We start from the raw sequence: 21,495 nt of genomic DNA, 5'->3' as shown, positions 1-21,495 counted from the left end.
ATGACTTGCTTGCTTGGAAAACAGACCCTCCAAGCGTCCTTATTTTCCAGGGACATCCCTGATTTAGAGAAGCCATCCCAGTTTCTGATTTGATCCCAGAATGTCTCACTTTTCCTTAGGACAACCCTATTTTCACCGGAGAAATGTTGGAGGGTATGGAGTTACCTGACCCCGAGCCATCTGAGGGCAATCCTATATAGGGAAGGTTGTTTTTTAAATGTTTACTGTTTTATTATGTTTTTAATATTTGCTGGAAGTTGCCCAGTTTGGCCACCTGACAGTTCTGGATTGCAGCGAGTGGCCCAACCTGATCTGGAGCTGTCTCGACCCAGCTTGACCCAAGGCCAGATCCCTCTGAACTGGCTCAGGATTTGGGCTGATGGATTGTTGGTGAAGGACCCTGTGTGAGAGGCAGGGAAGTAAGGATCTTCCAAGGTGGGAAGCTGGGAGAAGAGAGAGAAGCTCCCAGGTGAGATCTGGGAGGCTCCACCCCCTTCTGTGCGGGTTAAGAGTTAAGATCTACCTGTCAAAGAGGACTTTCTCTTCTTTTTTAGATCAGTTTGCTTTTCAATGAAATGTAATATGAAAAGTCTGAATAAAACCTTAATTATAAAATACAGGGGAAAGGATTTGGGCTTCAACTGAATGTGGTGCCCAGCTCTGCTACCCAGCATGTCCTCCTGACCCTACTCAAATCTCGTGCTGCCTCAGGTGTGGTGGAGACACTCTCTCAGCACTCAGGCTGGGTTAAGGTCCAACTGCTGGTCCAACCTCTGTATGAGGAACGGATGCCATCTTGTAATTCGCCTCAGGTAGCAAAATGTCTTGCACAGGCCCTGCTCAGGAGACACTGATGAGACCCTTCTTAAAGAACAGAGTAGCTTTTATTTAGAGGCTGTTTCACGGCTGCAGGAAGCAGGCAAAGAGCAGTAAAACGTGAATCCCGAAACATGGGAGAAATCAGTAGGCAGTTGTGGTTACAGGGTGCAGCGTTCAAAATGCAAAGTGCACAAGACATCTCCGGCAGTCAAGTTTCTCAGCAGTCTCCCAGTGCGGGGAAAGAGGCAGGATCTGGTCTGACCTAGTTGTCAGCCAGCAGAGGTGATCTGGTCATGCCCTAGTCGCCTGCTGGTGGATATGGCTTCTAGGCATGGATCCTTCCGACTGGATTTCTGATTCAGCTCCAGGAATTCCTTGGCAGGGAGCCTCTTTGGCACTGCTGGTACAAACAACAATAGAATATTCTCCCCCAAAATGCAGATATATCCAGGGTTAAGTGCTAAGGAGTGTTTTCAAAAAGAAATTATATCCTACTGGATCTTCAAAAAGACATCCAGATGGCTAACAATGAGAAAATGAAAGAAAAAATATTACAAGTAATCACACACAGAGAGATTCCAATCAGTCGCCAGTTGAAAATATACTCTGGAAACCCAGCCTTATGAGGAACGGTTGAGGGAGCCGGGTATGTTTAGCCTAGAGAAGAGGAGACTAAGAGGAGACAGGAGAAACATCTTCATATCTGAAGGGCTCCAGAGGGTAGGAACCAGACCCATGGATTCAAGTTACCAGAAAGGAGCTCTGACTAAATATTAGGAAGAACTTTCCGATGGTAAGAGTAGTTTGACTGTGGAAGAGGCTGCCTCTGAAGGTTGTGGACTCCCCTTTATTGAAGGTTTTTAAGCAGAGGTTGGGTGGCCATCTGTCATGGATACTTTAGTTGAGTTCCTGCATTGCAGGCGTTGGACTAGATGACCCTCAGGGTCTCTTCCAACTCTCCAATTCTAAGATTCTATGGACAAGGAAGAATACAGAATAAGCAATGCCTCAGAATGGGAGAGAGAGCAATCAGGCAGGTCAAAAGCTTGCTAGGACAAAGGGGCCATAAGCAGCTCCTGTCAAGAGCATTCCTGCAACACCCCAAGTTTCCAATCACGTTCCAAAGGCTGCTAGGGCAGCCAGATTTATGGGCACATTCTTATGCTGGGGTGGTTAGAAGCAGGCCCCATTCACTTTCCTTATTATTATTATTATTATTGGCAGTCATCGGAGATAATACAAATCCCTGGAGAGAACAGCATTTCACCCAGCACCAATTAGACAATAAGCTGGTAGGAACAATGACTGGGAAGCATTTTGTCTGCAGCAACAAAGGGCTCCTTCACACTTCTGTCTGTTCTGTGCCTGGGAAGCATGGTTCCCAGCAGTTTTCATCTCATCACACACTTTCCAGGCACAGCTCCAAGCAATTTTGTCTTTGCCCCACTGCTTACCCCCAGCCTGCTCTTTAGCGCTAAATCAGAACAAATGGCATTCCATGGAAAACCCGCTTGCTGTTAGTTCTGATTCAGCACGAAAGGTTTCCCCGAGCGAGACTGGCCAGGCAAATGAAGAAGTGGATAAGTTTAACTCATGACAGGTACAAATGTTTCCATATGCACAGAGAGCAAGAGACTCTGGTCTGAATTACACTCACAGAACCTGAGCTCTCTGCTGATAGCCAAAAGCAAACAAAGCGTGCCTGAAAAGCTATATATTATCCCCTTGTTTAAACCAGTTTACAACAACTTCCCCCCATTTCCTAAGTTTGCCTCCTAGAGAGGACTTTTTTTCTTCAATTTGATCATACAGCTTCTGCTCTCCAGGCAGCAGAGGCTCCTTGTTGGCAATTTTCTGTATTAACTCAGCTACTTTCCTCACTTCCTTCAGGGACCGGATTCGCTGCTGATATCCAGGCTTCAGCTCCTGTTCTTCGGACAGGATGAGCAGATCAATGTACTCTGGGGTAGAGAGTGGGTTGGGCTTCAGTGCAATCTCCTGAAGGCGCTGGAGGCTTTGAGATGATTTCTGGATGAGCTCTTCTAAGATGTGTTTCACTTCTTCATAGTCCTCATTAAGCTTTTCAAGCAATTTCTCTGTGGTCATCAGCTCACCAGAGGCACATTCATACTTTTGCTTCAGTTCTTCATAGGTCCTTCTCTCTTTTTTTGTGGTATATTCAAATTTGTATTTCTGATTGAAGTGCACACTCCACTGACACTGGCCTGGACAGACTCTGCATCTTCCTGTGCTGCTATTGATAGCTGCACAACCATGCTTATCTTCATCTCTAGGAATTCTACAAGGATAGTGACAGGTGAAGTGACAATTCATGCAATTAGTTATGTATTTTCCCATGCCAGATATATCCTCCTTCTTTGGTACAGTTACCTCTACCTCATATGTAAAGTTTCTGTTTGCCGCCATGTCAACCTTATGCTTGTCCAGGGCTTCCTGCGTCTTCCTCAGTTCTTCCAGCTTGGCCAGTCCAACTTTGATTTGGGGCTGCAACCCTTCAATAGCAGCTTCAAGCTCTTTTCGCTCCCTGAGCACTTCCTTTGTCAACGTTAAGCTCTTCGTTTCTAGTGTGTGGGATGAATCAAAGAAGGTCTTCATGCTCATGGTGCCCATTTTCCAAAACATTTTATCAAAATTGAAGTTGCCTCCGGTCTCCACTGGATTGTTGGCAAACAGTGCTGAATTGTTGAATTTGAAGTGCACAGGGGTGCCCTTGGCATCCTTGGCGCATGGTACATTGGCTTCCTTAATGGCCTCGAGAACAGGAGGGGTCTGTCCATCTGCAAATGTGATCAGGACTTGGATGTTGTCCTTTATATCTTTGCCAAAGATGGAGAGCACAGAGTCAAAGACGTATTTCTGGGCATGAGTTAAACAAGAAGAGGCCTGGACGACAATACAGATGGCGTCTATATGATCAGTGCCCCCTGGGGAGGAGAAAAACTCCCGGATCTGCTTTGTTATCAACTTGTCATGCTCTATTCCTCTTGTGTCTCCAAATTCTGGAGTGTCAATAATGGTGATGGAATAGGGGACTTGGAAACCCTTGCAGTGGTGGACAACATAGGCAGTCACTTCTGATGTTTGGCTTTGAGCTTGGCTTCTGTTGGTATTTTCATGAATAAGTTTGAATCGGAATTTATCTCCCCATTGCACACCCAGGACATAATTGATCATCCCATTGATGAGAGTGGTTTTCCCTGACCCTGTTGCCCCCATCACCATAATCACTTTGTTGGGGACCTGAATGTTCTCTTTCCCTAGCTGGTATGTTAGACAGGATCCAGAGACATCCTGTACGGGCTCCAGTGGCAGAGCATACACTGCTGGTGGCCCATCCTCCACGCGGGTGCTGCCTTGGAAGTATTTACAAGCTACTCTCTTGTCTCCTTCCAATGTGGAAACCTCAATCTCTTTGCTGGGCTCACTCTCAGCCCCACCGGCACACATGGCTGAGACTCTGACTCTGTAGGGTGTCTGGGGCTTCAGACTATTCATCTCACAGAACTCTGTTTTCTTCCCTGTTCTTTTTTCAGCCCATTCATCTTTGTCCTTGCTTTTTGCCTCTCCAGCCGCTTCACGGTAGTCCACTTTGTATTCCTTTATAACAGCTCCCTGGCCAATGACCTTTGGGTTCTCCCAGGCTATGCTGATTTTGGAAGACTCTGCGATTATCACTCTCAGTTCCCCAGGAGGGCTGGTAGGAAGTGTCTGTACAGATTCACTCACGTTGCTGGTCTCACTAAGTCCTGGTTTGCTCCTAGCGCTGTATTGAAACTGGTATTCTGTGTTTGCACTCAACCCTCTCACTTGGAATGTCTCCTGACTGTCGTCAGTATTCACAACCTTCCAATTTTCTTCTCCTGCAATCTTGTACTCTACTTGATAGCTGGAGATTGAAGCCCTCCCATACTCAGCTGGTTGAAATGTCAGCTGCACACTCTCATGTCCAATTCGGCCAATCAGTGGAGGGAGAGGTTTTGAGGGCAGCTTGAAGTTGCTGTTGACCATCTCCCCATCTTCATAGAGGTAAATAGAAGCACCTGGGTTGTCCTGATCTGGGACAGAAGCCACAAGGAACCGGGTTTTCTCATTTGATTTATTGACCCGGGCAAAATCTCTAATGGATTTGGCAGCTTTACGAGCATTCCGATTTATCTCTTGGTGCTCAAACCAGGCTTCATTGTTCTTGGGTGTTGACTGGCCACTGGTGGAATTTGCTGTTTCCTGGAAAAAATCTTTCTGAAGCCAGTCTTGTAAGGTGGCTAAAAATGGTTCCTCATCATGTAAAGAAGTGAAGGTAAATGAGACAACAAACTCATTCACAGGGTTTAGCACGATTTCTTCCAGTTTGTTCTGGGAAGAGATTACTTCCATTCCACTTAGGATTCTAAGGTAAGAATTCACCAAATTAATCTCTCGTCCCTTGGCATCCAAAAACTCACTGAGTCTTTGGCTGTTGAAGGGAGACTGGTTAATGGACATTAAAATGTCCACCAGAACACTTTCCTCTTTCCCCCCTCCCCGGATCAAAGGCAGGATTCCTGCCAGGTGTTTCTGGAAAGTCTGCCTGTGCTGCTTGCACAGATCCTTGAATCTCTTGATTTTCATCTTGAATTCTGGGAAGTTTTCAGCAACAGGATTCATAGCCAGATCATTACATCGCATGTTGATTTCATTCAGTTTCTCCAAGATAGTTTGAGCATCAAAGATCAGTGTTAAGCTGATCTCACGCACCATCTTAGCTGCTCTGGAATCTAGCTTGGTCAGTGGGTACAGCCAAACTCTGACAGGCACAGCCTTCTCTCCATCCTCCCCGAGCTTTTGGGGCAGATCGCTGTAGACTTTCATGGCATCTTGAAAAGTCACCGGATTACTTTCCAAAGAAAAATCCCCATAGAACTTGCAGCTGAAATTCTCCGTTTGGGCTTTCTCCTTCTCCTCTATCTGGACAGATGCTTCCCCTTTGATAGAGACTGCAATCAAGTTGATCGCAGCGTGGAGGCTTCCTTGTATATCTTGCACAGACTCGGAAGAAGAGACATTTCGGTCAAACACAAAGAAAGCCTGGGCTCCATACAAGATGGCAGTGACAACATGGGTGGCTGTGCCATGCTCAAAAACAGCTGGATAAATGACATTTTGGGTTCCCAAATGGCTCATGGTCAGCTGTGAATACTTGGTGGTAGTTTTGTACTGCAGAGTGACTCTGGCCTGTTTTGTGGACTTCTTGGTGGCTTGAAGGAATTTGCCTGATCCACCCACTTCAACCAATCCCCCCAAAAAACTGGCCTTGAGTGATGCTGAGACATTGAGGGCAGAGGCCTTATCATCGATGGAGTCAGATGCAATGATTTCATATTCAGCCTTGGGTTGAGGTTTGATACACAAGTCCTTCTGAAGTGAGGCCTGGTCCCAAAGGGTGATTCCTGGGATAAAGCAGAGAAATATGCAATGCTTGAGTATGTTCATACAAATGTAGACCACAATTAGCCTAATGCCTAAGGGTGTACAGAGAAACAAGGAGATAAAATAGACCTATCATTGCCCACAATGTCTGCACTCATGAATTTTGTCCCACTGTCATCCGCAACGAAAGAGGTTTGTGCAGTTTTGTAAAACTTTGCAAAAGACAGGGAAAATCTTTGACCAGATATGATAGTGGAACAAATGTGAACATTTCATGAGCTTCTGTTGTACAGGCCTCAGAAAGGGGGTGGGCACTGGCTCAGCAGCAGGGATAAGAGTCAATCACCACCATTTAGGGCTGTGAACATCTCCTGATTGAGGCCCTAGAGAGCTGGTGCTAGTTGTTGACTGGCACGGAAAAAATGGGTATACATAAAGAGAATTCCCTGGGGGCCAAGATCCAAGTTGGGGCAAAACACTTTGGTGAGAGAACATCAGCAGATTTAAAATCACAAAATATGCAACAAAGCAAAGTGTGGAAATTTAGGCTGTCAGACCTTTAAAATATGTGCTTGTGAGTTCCTTCCAAAATAGTCCCCTCCCCCCAGCATTGAAAAAGACCACATGTTTGGTAAGTTCGTAATGGTTTACTTAAAAACTCTCCAAAGGTCAGATTCATGTCCTTTTCCATACAGCAGTCAGAAAACACAGGGAGTAAAACTTGGCTTAGTTACAGTGGTGAAAGTTGTTAAATTATTGGTACACAACAATGGATTACAGTCCCTCCAGGTGTCCCAATTTTCCAGGGACAGTCTTGGATTTACAGAAGCCATCCCGGTTTCTGATTTGATCCCTGAATGTTCCGCTTTCCCTTGGGCGTAGGACATCCTTATTTTCATCAGAGAAATGTTGGAGGGTATGGAGTTATGTGACCCCTGAGCCAAGGAGAAAAGTAACTAGACAACCTATAGAAGACATCTGAAGGCAGCCCTGTTTAGGGAAGTTTTTTATGTTTAATGTGGTATTTTTCAAGGAAAAAAGATGCCAGAACTCTCCATGAATGCTTCCCTTGTTCTCTTATAATGCAATTGTGCCCACCTGAGAGGAGCCGGAACTGAGTTCTGGCAGGTTCTGGCTGAAAAAAAGTCCTGGTTTTTTTACCTACAGTAATAATTGTGGAAAGATGTATTCTTAATGGCCTGCATAGGCCTGGTGGACTACAAAGGTTTTCAGTAAGCTTTAAAAAAATGAAACAGAACACACCTGCTGAATCTTTATTGACAGATGTTGATGGTGATGATTTGGGCCAAGACGATGCCAGCAAGGTTAAGGAGCAAAGACGCTATCACGGGGAAGAAGACTTCTTTTTAATAAGTGGAAGTCTTGTCCAAATGAAGAGAACATAAAGGAACACAAACGTTGGCAAAAGAAGTGGAAGCAGACAGTAAGGGATGTTGAAAATGAATTTGAGGAGCACGTTTAGCACTGAAACTGCACTGTTTGGGCCGACTGCTAATCCTGAAGTGAGTAATTTTTGCTTTTCAGCATAAGCTCTTCCTTGCACCAGCTCTACCTGGGATGAGGGCATCTTTACGACAGTCGTACAGCATCCCCAGCTGGAATGGGCGGCCCAGGGCTGTTATTTCAACCGTGTCATCTGATCTGTCCATGGCTCAGGCCCAGGTTGCTCTCCTGCCTTCACCTTCCTGCAAGAAACAAGAGATGTGAAGGACTCCGGAAAGATTATTCGGCATGCAGAGCGTGTGAGGAAAAGAGGAAGATTAGCACTACCATCCAAAGAGGGATGCCAACATGCCTTCAAGACCCCCCAAAAAGGGAGGTGGGAGGTAATGTCACATGGGGGGAATTAGACGGTTGTATGCAGTAGTTGCACATATTCAAGGCAGCTTGTGCAACTGATCTTCTTCCCTCCCATCTACAGCCCCCTGTAGCAGTTGATCTCTATCCAGTGATCCCTGCACCCTGAACAAAGGGGACTGTGTCACACAGAATTGTAGTGGGAGCGGAAATCACCCTGAAACTGGGCAAAGGGATCATGTCCAATGGGGGTTCTGCTTGGACAGGATTCCTAGGCCCAAAGTCAGGTGAATCCCACTGCAGCCCTGTATGGCAGACACTACACTCTCCAGGCCCTCTGGAAAGGGTTTGGGGGGGGGGCACAAGGGGTCACAGGAGCTGGAAGGGAAGAGCAATATTTTCCATGCACAACCACTGGGTGCTTCCTACACTGAATTTCCGTTTGGCTGAGAATTGTGCCTCCTGAGAACATTTCGGATGGTAGAGAAATATTCTACCACCACCAGTTTTGGCACCACTCTGGCACAGTATTCAGTGAGGCTATCAAAGTGGGGAACTCATACATGCAGCCAGCCAAATCACAAAACAACAACAATAATTGTGGCAGGAATCATGAATGATGCTGCCATAGCTAACAGCGAGATACACAAAGTAGTATTTGGCAGAAACAAACTGCAGTGGAAGCAGCGCTGATCGTGATGAATGTAAGCTGAAATGGAAGTTGCTGCTGTCTTATATTACTTCTTGTGCTGCACCAAGAAGTTCATGGCACAATGGGAGCCAAATAACACGGTAAAGGGATGGTATCCACAATATACAAAATACTACTCCAAAATCTCACAAACTCCCTAGATACAATCAAAAAACAATGGGAGAATGACATAGGCTATGAGATTAACCCCACTCAATGGACCATAATGTGGTCTAAACCCCCCTTAAAATCCATATCAAAAAAGAAAAGAAAAAAGGATTCAGTCTGAAAATCAACTGCAGGTGGTACCTAACACCAAGGAAACTAGCACTAATACGCCCAGGAACCTCACCGAAATGCTGGAGAGGGTCACCTCCACAGGCACATATCTCCACATGTGGTTGGAGTGTCCCAAAATCCAACTATTCTGGACAACAGCCATACGATAAATACCGGTATGTAAAATAACCAAGCAAGTATTAGAAATCACCCCAGAATTGGCCCAACTAAACAGCTTCCAAGACAACAATGCCCATTTACACCACAAAGAACTCATAACCCACCTACTCTGAGCAGCCAGAAGCACCATAAGAGAGACCTGTCAGGAGTAAGCATGGACCAAGGTACCAAATAGTATGGGAAACTAGAAAAATTTGCCAATAAACTGAAACTGACAGGGGGACAAATAGAAGAAGACGCCTTCACCCTGGTATGGCTCCCCTTTATCACATGCACAGCCCAACAAGACGATGACAAAAAATCCACCAACAGCATACAAATCAATATGGCTAACCTGATCCAAAACACCCACCCACCCCACTCACACAAGAAAACAAAGACCACCACAGCCAACCACAAGCAAACAACCACACCCTAGGCCAACCCCAACCTCTCTCACTACCAAAGGAACACAAGTGAATAGCAGAGAACCTGCACAAGTAACGCTGACACCAAACCCCACATATATTAAGTAAAATAGAAACATCACCCCCACCCACCCCCTCACCTTTCCCCCCTCAGCCTCTTTCCCCCTAGTCTTCCTAATCTCTCAACAAATGAAACCGATTTGTAAAAAGAAAAATGTTACATGGGGGGAAAATATGAGAGAGACATTGCACCTATCTTTGTAAATAAAGAAAATCTTTAATAAAAATACATTTTAAAAAAGAAAATCTTTTGTAGAGGAACACAGAACTGTAGAGTTGGAAGGCACACCCAAAGGTCATCTAGTCCAACCCCCTGCAACCCACAGCTGAAGAATCCCTGACGGAATCTCAACTAAAGCATCCAGGTCAGATGGCCACCCAACCTCTGCTTGGAAACCTCCAAGGAAGGAGAGACCTAACAACAAGGGAGTGTGTCCCACAGTCGAACAGCTCCTTCCGTCAGAAGGTTCTTCCTAATGCTCAGCTGGAAAGTCATTTCTTGACATTTGAATCCACTGCTTCAGGTCCTGCCCCCTGGACCAGCAGCAAAGAGCCTGTTCCATCTTCCCTGTGTCAGCCCCTCAGGTATTTCAAGATGGCGCTCATATCATGTCTCAGTTTTCTCTTCTCCAGGCTAACCATACCCAACTCCCCCAACCACTCCCCCCAAAAGCTTGGTTTCCTGACCCTTCATCATCTTGGTCTCCTGCCCCAGCACACGTTCCAGCTTGTCAGTATCTTTCTTAAACTGTGGCGCCCTGAACCTTACAAAGTACTCCAGGTGTGTTGGAAGGGACCCCCTAGAGTAATCTAGTCCAACCCCCTGCAATGCAGGAATCTCAGCTAAAACATCCATTTACATTTAACCACTTCCAGTGTCTTTCTTTACTAAGACTTTGACTACGTTTCCTGTTCATTAAATGTCTCCCAATACCCTTTTCCATCTGTCTGCAAAACAATTCAAGATTAATCCCAATTGCCCTGTCTAGCCGATTCTCTTTTCAGGCATACGGTGCCCACCATAGAGCCCATAACAATTTATTCTTTTCCGTGTTCTGGAACGGACATTCACTACATGCAGGCCCTAAAAGCAGCTAGTTCTGTACTGTAAAAGGCAGTTTAGCTAGGCCATAAACTCAAAAGTAAATGGAATAATCAAAATGATAGTTTTATGAAATTATATTCTCAAACACACACACACCTGACCAGAAAACCCTTACCAGTTGTAGTGTGGGATGTATTTACACTGGGGAAAGGAAATCTCTCCCTTTCTGGGAAAGGCTCTGGCTGGGGAGAAACCTTCCTTACAACTGGCCTTGACTGGCTGTGAACTTGAGCTCCCTGTGCCTTCGCCTCTTTTGCTTTCACTTTACTTGGCAGAGCCCAGTTTGAACTCCCTGCATTCTGCGCACCAGATCCAGCCCCACTTGGAAAAACAAATCAGTCCAAAATGCAGCAGCCAGATTACTGGCCAGACTATTAATGTGTTGGCGGAAACAGTTGCAGATTTGGCAGGAGAGTGTGGCTGGAATAATCTTGAAGCTGCCAAAAGGGAGAAGAGCAGGGCCAAGCTTACAAGACAAGGCTGCTCATGTTTGCACCTATTTCTTTCCCTTTTCGTAGAAATTTCAACATCCAAGGAGGGCTTCCTTCAGAGTAGTATCCTTACCCCACATTCAAGGAGACCAGGACCACACCTGATGGGGCATTAGGTGCCTCCAGCACCCAGCTGTCCATCCCACCACAGACATGTCTGTGATATTCTACCAGGGAAGGTCATCCCTACCACCTTCCAGCTTGTCAACCTCCTTCTTAAATTGTGGTGCCACCTGCTCTCAGCCTCTCTTCCTGGGCAGCAGACCTTTCATTCAATCACTTTGCAAGGAGGGGAGATTCCTCCTATACAGAGTGGGAAAGCCAAAGGTGTGAGATAGCAGAAGTGGAGTTGGAGCTGAGGTCCACCTACGCTCTGATTGTGCTTGCAGAAACTGGGCAGGGTGCCAACCCTTTGAAGATCCCTGAAATATACTCAGAGTCGCAGAGTGATTTCATGCTCTTTATTCAGCTCATAGTGGTGAGGAGGAATGAATGAAGTATCTGCTTTATATACATTATTTACACAATGGGCTGCACATGATTGGCTAATTCTGGAATTCTACTGTAAACCAATCAGGTTGTGGATTCACTTATATCTGGAGCATGATTGGGTGGTTCCTGCCAACCAATCAGACTGCTGCATTGTTCTAGGACCAATCAGACTGATGCATTCTCAATCCTATTGTTCTAGGACCAATCAGACTGCTGCGATTTGGATCCTATTGTTCTAGGACCAATCAGACTGCTGCAGTTTTGATCCTATTCAACTCAGTACATAACACCCCTCCCCTCTAAGTTCCAGTCCTGCCCGGGAGGTCACATTCATAGTCCTCGAGGTACGCCGGCGGCCTACGTGTGCGTTGCGGCCTGTGGTGTTCCCTGGTCCGGGGTTCAGGTTCTGGCTCGTGTTCCAAGGATGCTGGCTGTGATGGGCCTGTTTGGTCTGGCGCAACCGGCTCGCTCAGTCGTGGTTCTGCTTCCGGTGTCCTTTCGGCCTCGCGGGTCCTCTCTGTATTTACTGATTCTGCCTCTCCTGCTGGCCCCTCCTGCTCTATGGGCCTCACTGCCGCTCTGTTCCCTTGGGACTCCTCTGACCTTTCCTCCTCCTGGTTTTCTCTCGGGAATCGTCGCCGTATCTGGTCGCAGTGGCGGCGCCAGCATTGCCCCCCATCCGTTAGCACCTCATATGACACGGGGCCAGTGACCCTGGTGACTGTGGCGGGTACCCATGCTGGGCCTGCCCCAAAATTCTTTGCGTACACTGGGTCCTGGGCCTCGAAGGTCCGGGGGTTCCTGCCTTCCCCCACCACTACCTCATCCTGAGCTCTATCGGGGTGAAGGCGGTCCAATCTGATTGCAAGGCGCCGACCCATTAGTAGTTCAGCGGGGCTCCGGCCAGTCGTTGAGCTGGGGGTGCTGTGCTGTGCTAGAAGGAATGTGGCAAGGCGGTACTCCCAATCCCCTTGCGTCATGCGGCGAAGGGTGTCCTTGGTGGTCCGCACCATGCGTTCTGCTTGGCCATTGGTGGCAGGGTGGAATGGCGCCGAACGGATGTGGCGGATGGCGTTCTGCGCTGTGAAGGTTTGGAATTCTCCTGACGTAAATGCAGTCCCGTTGTCTGAGACGAGAGTGTCAGGGAGCCCGTGGGTTGCAAACAGCCTGCGTAGTACCCGGATGGCTGCGGATGTAGAAGTGGACGGTACCAGTGCGACTTCCAGCCATTTGGTGTAGGAGTCCACCACTATGAAGAATGTTTTCCCCTGAAAGGGCCCAGCGAAGTCCACATGCAGGCGTGACCATGGTGCTCGGGCGGACTCCCAGGACTGGACTGGGGCCCTTGGGGGATCTGGGCGGGATTCTTGGCAGGCCTGGCAGTGTTTGACCCAGGCCTCTATCTCTCCATCGATCTCCGGCCACCACACATAACTCCTGGCCAGGGCCTTCATTCTTACTACCCCTGGGTGTGTCTCGTGTAGGGCTGTGAGGACCCTTTTGCGGAGGGGCTGGGGAACAACGACCCTGCTTCCCCATAACAGGCACCCCTTGTGGGCCGACAGTTCATGTTTGCGGGTTGTGTAGCCAGCGAATTCTGGCCCAGGGCTGTTGCTGGGCCATCCCCTCCACACCCAGTCCAGGACCCGGGAGATGACCCTGTCTTTCTTGGAATGGTGTGCAACTTCTTGTGCCTGAATGGGGCGGTCGGGAAGCAGCTCCAGGCTCATAACCTCTTGTGCAGGTGCTGGGTCGGGGCCTGTTTCCGGTAGTGGTAGCCTGCTGAGGGCGTCCGCATGGCCCATCGCCTTCCCAGGTCGGTGAATCAGTGCATACTGGTAGCTGGCCAGGAAAATTGACCACCTGAGGACGCGAGGAGACAGCACTTGGGGGGTCTGCTTTTCGGGGGCAAACAGGCCAAGCAATGGCTTGTGGTCGGTCACCACGGTGAAGGGCCGCCCGTACAAGAAATCATGGAATTTTTTTACTCCCTTCACAATTGCCAGCCCCTCCTTGTCTATTTGTGAGTAGTTCCGTTCGGTTGCGCTGAGTGTCTGGGAAAAGTATGCTACTGGTACCTCTCTTCCATCCGGGAGTTGGTGTCCCAGGACAGCGCCAATGCCATAGGGTGAGGCGTCGCATGCTAGCACCACCGGCAGCCTCTCGTCGAAGTGTGCCAAGACCGAGTTTGAGACAAGCAAGTCCTTGACTGCCTGGAATGCAGCCTCCTGGCGCTGGCCCCACACCCAAGGGGCCCGCTTGTCCAGAAGTCTGTGTAGGGGCTCTGCTACCGCCGCTTTGTGGGGAAGGAAGGAATGGTAAAAGTTCAATAGTCCCAAAAAGGCCTGAAGTTCAGTCTTGCTCTTGGGCGCTGGGGCATCACAAATGGCCCGTACCTTGTCCCCAGTCGGGTGGACCCCTTCTGCGTCCACCATAAATCCCAGAAAGTCCACCTGAGGCACTCCTAATAGACATTTTTCCCGCTTCACCTTGAGACCTGCCGTCTGGAAACGGTGCAGAACGGTGCGGAGGCGGTCCTCAAACTCCTCTGGTGTGGGCCCGGCAATTAACACATCATCGAAGAAGGGGGTGACGCCAGGAATCCCTTTAAGGAGCGAGTCCATTAGATTCTGGAAGATGCCTGGTGCCACACTGACACCGAATTGCAGCCGCTTTACCCGGAACGCTCCTCTGTGCGTCACAATCGTCTGTGCGTCTGCTGTGGCCTCATCTACTGGCAGCTGTTGATATGCTTGGGCCAAGTCCAGCTTGCCAAAAATTTTCGACCCAGCCAGGGTGGCAAGGACATGGCTGACCACTGGCACTGGGTATGCATGGGCCGTAAGGGCCTTGTTTATGGTGCATTTGTAGTCTGCGCAGATGCGGACCGAACCATTAGGCTTGACGGGTGTGACGATTGGGGTTTCCCAGGGGGCATTAGGCACCGGCTCCAGCACTCCTTGCTCTACGAGCCGGTCCAATTCCTCGTCAATACGGGGTTTCAGGGCGAACGGGACCCGGCGGGCCTTGAGCCTGACCGGTCGTACTGCGGGGTCAAGCTGTAGAGCAATGGGGGGGCCCGTATACTGTCCCAATTTCCCATCGAAAACCCCTGGAAATTCCTTGCATATGGCGTCCACGTCCACTTGTAAGGTAGTGTGGTTCACCCCGGTGATGGCTAGCCCCAGTGGTCCAAACCATGCCAATCCCAGTAAGCTAATGTAGGGGCCCTTGACTACAAGCAAGTCCAGTTGCCGTGTCCGCCCTCGGTATTGCACCCTGAAGGTCCCCACCCCCATTGTGGGGACCTTACGTTTCTGGAAGTCCCGGAGGGTGAATGGGGCCGGCCTGAGTTTGGGACCCCCAGTAGGACACAGTTTCCTTAAGGTCCTTGCCGAGATTATGGATAGCGTTGAACCCGTGTCAAGCTCCATGCGGCATGGGGCCCCCTCTATCTGTACCTCTACATAAATTTTCTCTACGTTAGGGTGGGGCAACTGGTATACCTGGACGTCCGTGAGCTCCGTCGAGTTGCCTTGGTGCGTTGGGCCCCGGGACCTGGGGCTCTTAGATTGGTCATCTGATGCCTGGCGTCGGGTGGGCCGAGCTCGACACACCCGGGCGATGTGTCCCGATTTTCTGCACTGCCTGCACTCTGCGTTGCGGAAACGGCAGGTCCTCCTCTCGTGACTTTCCCCGCAGCTTGCGCAGTTCCCTCCTTCTCGTCGAGGCAGCTGCGGTATGTGGGCTGCTTGAGTGCGCTGCTGTACTCGGTGCACCTCCTCCCTGTCAGATCCTGAGTCGTCGGTGAGGTCTTCATGGTGGACCCTTGGTTGGGGTGGCAGGCTCGGCCGTGCCTCTTGCGTCGACCTCTTCGCAGCTTCTGTTGCCAGAGCCTCCTCCAGAGCGACCTGGAACGTTAGGTCCTTCTTAGCGTAGAGGCGTCGTTGCAGCTTCTCATCCTCCAGGCCACCGACGAGGCGGTCCCGAAGCATGTTCTCCAGCTCTGAGAAGTTGCAGAACCGGGCGGCTTGGCGGAGAGAGGTCACAAACCCAGTTATGGTTTCCCCAGGGGCTTGCCGCTTTGCGTAGAAGGCATTTCGACGAGCCACCACTGAGGGCTGTGGCGAAAAGTGCCCCTTCAGCTGTTCCATTATTGTTTTATATGGAACAGTAGCGACGTCTTCAGGCGCAAGGAGAGCCCGGGCGATTTCAAACGTCTCCTCTCCGCAGACGCTGAAGAATATCGCCCTCTTCTTGGCGTCTTCTTCATCGGTGACCCCTTTGGCTTCTAGGAGGAAGGTGAAACGGGAGGCGTACGCTTCCCAGTCTCCAGATGCTGGGTTGAACGGCGAGAAGCTGCTGTCGGTTGCCATTCTGAGTTCCTTGTGTCCCGGAGCTGAAGCCTGGATACACGGTGCGAGGCAGCGGTGCGGCAGGTGGCGGTGCTGCGGTGCGGTGTGTGGCAGTCAGCTCAGCGGGATCCCACCTTCGTCGCCAGTGAAATATACTCAGAGTCGCAGAGTGATTTCATGCTCTTTATTCAGCTCATAGTGGTGAGGAGGAATGAATGAAGTATCTGCTTTATATACATTATTTACACAATGGGCTGCACATGATTGGCTAATTCTGGAATTCTACTGTAAACCAATCAGGTTGTGGATTCACTTATATCTGGAGCATGATTGGGTGGTTCCTGCCAACCAATCAGACTGCTGCATTGTTCTAGGACCAATCAGACTGATGCATTCTCAATCCTATTGTTCTAGGACCAATCAGACTGCTGCGATTTGGATCCTATTGTTCTAGGACCAATCAGACTGCTGCAGTTTGGATCCTATTCAACTCAGTACATAACACCCCCTCAGTTTCTCTTGACACCCCCAGCTTTCCCCCAAAAGGAAAGGTAGGGCAGAGAGGGAGAGAAAGAGATCTGATGCAGGTCTCCCCCAAATTGCGAGGATTAAGAGCAATCTCACACATGCTGCAGTCTTAAAATAAGAGAAAGGGGCAGAGAGTAGAGAAGAATAAACAGTGGGGGATGCCATCAATGACTGAAATACTTTCTGGAGACTGGTAAACCAAACCAAGGGAACACACAGAAATGTCCAGGATGCAACAGCCCAGATGGTCCACAGCCGCCTGCCCCCTCCCTCCTGCAAGGAAGCAACTGGCAGCAGCAGAGGTGCTCAGCATCTTAGGAGTCAGGGCAGGGGTCCCCCTAGTCCCACCCCAAAGCCCAGGGGAGCCTTGCGCTGCAGCCTTCATTCCTTTGCTCCAAGTCTGGGCCATATCAGGATGGATTTGTGGCCTTTCCAAAGAGCCAGAGAGCAGGAGGCGAGGGCATCATCAGCGCAAGAGCCCCGTCACCCAGTCCCCTCTGCAATATGCCAGCTGGAACGGTTTGCAGCAGCCATGCAAAAGAAGCCTTTGACAACAAAAGAAGCCGTGACAACTTCTAATGTGCAAACGCGTCTTACCAGAAACGTGGGAAACGGATGAATCTTGCCTCCAAGTGGCTCTCTTGCTTGAGTTTGTCTCAACTTGCTGTGGTCCCCTCTTACAGCACAAGTCTGTTTCGGCCACAGAAGCCACTCCTCCTTTTATCTATTTGGGAGTGACAAAGTGCAAGGGGACAAGGATCACTTTCAGGGGGAGAAGGAAGTTGCGAGATGGTGGGAACCCATTTCCACTTGTCAGCATTTCACTCCAAAAAGGCTCTTCAGCAGTGCATCGCAGAGTTGGAAGGGACCCCAAGGGCCATCCAGTCCAACCCCCTCCTGCGGCCTCCCCACAAGTCGGATCCATGCAGAATCAAGGTCCTTAGTTGCACAACCCTCCCTTTCCTGGTATCCGGACCCAAAGTGGATCCATGGAAGCTCATACAGCAGGGATCGACATTACGGGGGATCTGTTCTCCCCCCTGGGCTTTTGGGAAAGAGGTTGTCAGCAGGGCCTCCATCTTGGCCTCAGATATGGGGGCTCTTGGCAGCAGAGGAAGGTTTCCCTCGGCATTGAGCCACAACCAGCCTCAATTTATATGAGATTAGGAGAGAAGAGGCTTTCTGGAGCAAAAGCAGTCGCCCCAGCAGGAGGACCCTGAGATGTTTGGGTGAAGGGCGGTATACAAGGAACAACCGCAATAAATATTATCTTCCATTTTTGTGCATTGTGGCAGCAGCAGCAGGGCCATGCTCTGGGGGAACCCACCAAACCCCTCACAGATGAAGGAGGAAATTCTGTGTATTCAGGGGGTGGAAGAGCTGACAGGAGTTTGCCTCCCGGTATAAATGTGATGGGGCCGTCCCCTCAGGCCCCTCCTGAGGCCGCTGAACTACAACTCCCACCACCCGGCCCTTGGGCCAGGCTAGCTGGGGCCGGTGGGAGTTGTAGTTTGGCAACATCTTTTGCGCCCAAAATCCCCCCGCCGGCCCCAGGGAAAGGAAGCTTTTGAACTCCTCATGATGAACTCCCCTCACAAATCTTATTTCTTTGACTGGCCAAAGGCTCTTCCCATGCTGCTCTGGAGGGAAACATTTTGAACCTGCTGTTCTGGTGGCCTCAGGAAAAAGAGCGGGAAAATCCTGGCTGTTTCTGAGGGGAAAGTGTCTAAACTTCTCCTCAGAACCAGTCCTCAAACCGCTTAGGGCAATTCACTCCTTTTGCTTCTGGAGGGGAGAGAAACTTGCACAGTCAGCTTCCAGGTTAACAATATTTGCTCTGTGATTTCTGTCCATCCTGCAGCGTTTGCACAAAACTCAAGAGCACCACTCCCTAATTCCTGCGATTTTGGGCCTGGAGAAGCGATGAGGAAGGAGATACGCTGCCATTCACTTTTCATAATATAGTGTTTGGTGCAATCTCTCAAATCGCTGACTAGCACCCTTTTTATGAAGCTGAAAAGCTCCGGGTGAAGGGACTTAATATCACTGTCATCAAGGAACAGGAGGAGGAAAACGTGGCCTATTTGGGGCACGTATTTCCCCCCTCAGCGCCCTCTTGGCTCCGGTCGCCATTTCACGCATCAGAACTGTGGGGCTGAATTGATGCTGCACCAAAATGGCTGCCCTGTTGGGCGAGGCTTTTCCAGAGGGGCTTCCACAGAGGAACCCCCAAGCCCACTCCCAAAAGTGGCCTTTCCTGGCAAGCGGAGGGAGGCTGTTTCCCCCACCATGCTGGCCTCACAAAATGGAGCCTGGGGGCGCATTGCTGAGGGGAGAGGAGGCTGAGGGGATGCTCCCGCCTGGCCATGGCCTTACGAAGAACAGTGGCAGGATTTGGCCTGCAGAGCGGAGCCATAATAATGGTGGGGAGGGCAGAGGGGACCCTCCGGGGCGGATGCCTCCCACCATTCACTCCACCCTTAACTCTGCTGACCTGGCCTTGGGCATGATGCCCACCACAAGGTGGATATTGCGGTTCTAATGGTGGTCGCCCCCCATTTCCTGCCTGCACCCCTCTCCCATTGTACAGGCTCCCGAGAGGGAGTCGGCACAGGAGAATATGGGGCAACCAAGCCCCTTATCTCCCCCTTAAATAGGTTTGTGAGCTGTGGTGGATCCTCAGATCCAGCCTTGGCTTTCCTCTGACTCCAGAGTGATCTGGCATTATTAGATGTATTTAAAAATCTGTTGGAGGTCTGGCTGTGTCAGAGCATTGTGTGGAGCTCCTCTCTCCCATTCGTGACTAACTCTGCCTTCCCTCAGGGGACACGGGGGGGGGGCATTACTGGGCCCCTCATTAGAGGAGAAAGCACGCTAAAAAATATCCAAACTCATTTCCTCAATTCAGAAATAATAACCGTAGGCATATAGGTTTTGAACACACCTTCCAAAAGTCTAATTATTTTTGCAGGATTTTCCTCAAAAGAAGGATTTTGATTTTTCCAATTGCAAATATCGGAGCTTGTAAAAGGGACATGCTGAATGGTAAGGGTCCTGGGGGGTCTAACGCCCTGATCATTTGGCTGTTCCACAGGATCCAACACTTGCCTGAGAGGGGCCACCACAGTGGGTTTGGACAAAGCCTTAGATTTAAGTGTCTCTACATGTTTTGTTGCCCTCAAAACCTTTTGCTTTTTTCTCCAATTCTCATCCTGGCACTGGGCTGCTTCTAGAACCCAGGGGGCCACATCCAGTTCTGTTTTAAACGGTTCTACATACTGGAACACTCTGTCAGACTGCTTACTAGTCCATCATATCTCTTTATCTAGAGTTTTTCTGAAGTCATCATCATCATCATCACTTTTCTCTTCACCTTCCTTGCTTGCATCACAAGGGGGCTGGGGAGGGGCAGAGGGGGGAATCTTCTCATTTGGGTCCTCAGTCTGGGCACTGGGCGGAGAAGCAGCCCTATTTGCTCCCAGATTTGGTTGCCTTGGCGCAGTCGCTGCATATGGTGGGGGGGGGGGTAATTATCTCCTCTTCCAGGACTGGCAAAACTGGTGGCTTTTTAACTTGTAATTGTACTGAACACAGTTTGACTTGGGCAGTCACAATTTTATTTTTCCGAAGCCATGAGGGATTTTGATCCACATTGGCTTTCCAGATAGAAATATAGGGAATCTGATCAGTGTGGGCCTTGAAAATGTTACTCCATAAAATGTTGACCAAGTTTGGATCCAAGGATCCTCCAGGAGGCCATTCTGGTAAATACAAAGGTCAGTCAACTTCACATAAATGTTGGAGTCTGCTTTTTTTGAGTTTACATCCCCACTCTTCTGCTTTCGTGGCACTTTTCCAGAAAGCTCTGTAGTGGTGTCTCAATAATGGTTTTACTGATTTTATTTCCCATGACTCTGGGATCCTGGGGACACTGGGACACTCAGCCCTCCTAACGTAATTTCTCTCACTCAGTCACAGGCCAGACGTTGCTTCCAACGTCTCACACACTCAAAACATTCACTGGAGTGTCCCCCCACGCACATTCAGAAAAACCCATGCACCTCCCCCAATCCCCTTTTTACCAACACCAAAACCACAACCGGCAGCGCTTAGACTTCGACCGGGGCCCAGCAGCACCCTTTTTGCTGCTTTTCTGCGCAAAACCAAAACCAGTGGCACTTCTTCTACCCTGCTGGCGGAGCTGATCAAACTCTCTTTGCTCCCACCTAACCCTGTGGAGCCTACCTTGTTCCTCGAGGTACCTTCTTTCTGCACGGCCGTTGCTCTTTCTCTCCGTCACTTGTCGCGTGTCCACTCAGGAACGGGTGGCCAGTCGCTCCCACGAAGTTGGCAGGATGGGCGCTGGAACTGTTGACCCGGGATCCCGAGCTGCTCGCCTTGCAGTGACACCCTGGACCTTTTTGTCCCTCGTTCTCGGGGAACGTGCTTTTCCCCGGCCCGATGCACCAGAACAGTGGCGTAGCGTGGGGGGTGCAGGAGGGGCTGGCCGCACCGGGCGCAACACCTGGGGGGGGGGCGCGCTCGCACTCGCAGCTCTCTGCCCCTACCTGGCTCACTCACTCTCTCTCACTGCAGTGCTGGCTGTGCGAATCTGATCCGAGCCGCTGGGTCGCCGCCCACTGTGGAGGGGAGGGTGCCAGGCGTGCGGTGTGGTGCGGTGCGGAGAGAGAGCGAGGGACTATCTGGGGGAGGGACAGTGCAGTGGGGGGGGGGAGGGGGCGCAAATTACTTGCCTTGCCCCAGGTTAGGGGGCGCAAATTACTTGCCTTGCCCCGGGTGCTGACAATCCACACTACGCCACTGCACCAGAAATATCCATGGG

General features: G+C 49.9%; 1 protein-coding gene across 2 annotated transcripts; it reads right to left on the bottom strand.

Annotated features, from left to right (window-relative positions):
- Positions 1–865: 865 nt before the first annotated feature.
- LOC310660813 (uncharacterized protein) lies at positions 866–21,119 on the bottom strand. 2 transcript variants are annotated; one of them, XM_083406089.1, is made up of 4 exons: positions 20,898–21,119; positions 17,250–17,376; positions 7,820–7,952; positions 866–6,266 (listed from the first exon to the last, which is right to left on the bottom strand). In XM_083406089.1, the coding sequence occupies exons 3-4, from the start codon at positions 7,914–7,916 to the stop codon at positions 2,530–2,532; spliced, it is 3,834 nt and encodes a 1,277-aa protein (XP_083262215.1). In that variant the 5' UTR covers positions 7,917–7,952; positions 17,250–17,376; positions 20,898–21,119; the 3' UTR covers positions 866–2,529. The 2 variants fall into 2 exon arrangements, with proteins under 2 accessions (XP_083262215.1, XP_083262216.1); XM_083406090.1 differs by lacking the exon at positions 17,250–17,376.
- Between the last annotated feature and the right edge of the window lie 376 nt (positions 21,120–21,495).

Source organism: Podarcis tiliguerta (genome assembly GCF_965153285.1).
Source record: "Podarcis tiliguerta genome assembly, chromosome: 12".
Taxonomy (NCBI): domain Eukaryota; kingdom Metazoa; phylum Chordata; class Lepidosauria; order Squamata; family Lacertidae; genus Podarcis; species Podarcis tiliguerta.
The sequence above is the reverse complement of the archived record's forward strand: the minus strand, read 5'-3'. Positions and strand labels throughout refer to the sequence as shown.

Coding starts and splice junctions, on each gene's coding strand:
- LOC310660813 (XM_083406089.1), bottom strand. CDS start 7,916: ATGGACAGATCAGATGACACGGTTGAAATAACAGCCCTGGGCCGCCCA. Junction 6,267..7,819: donor TAAAGATGCCCTCATCCCAG/GTAGAGCTGGTG, acceptor GCTTTATCCCAG/GAATCACCCTTTGGGACCAG.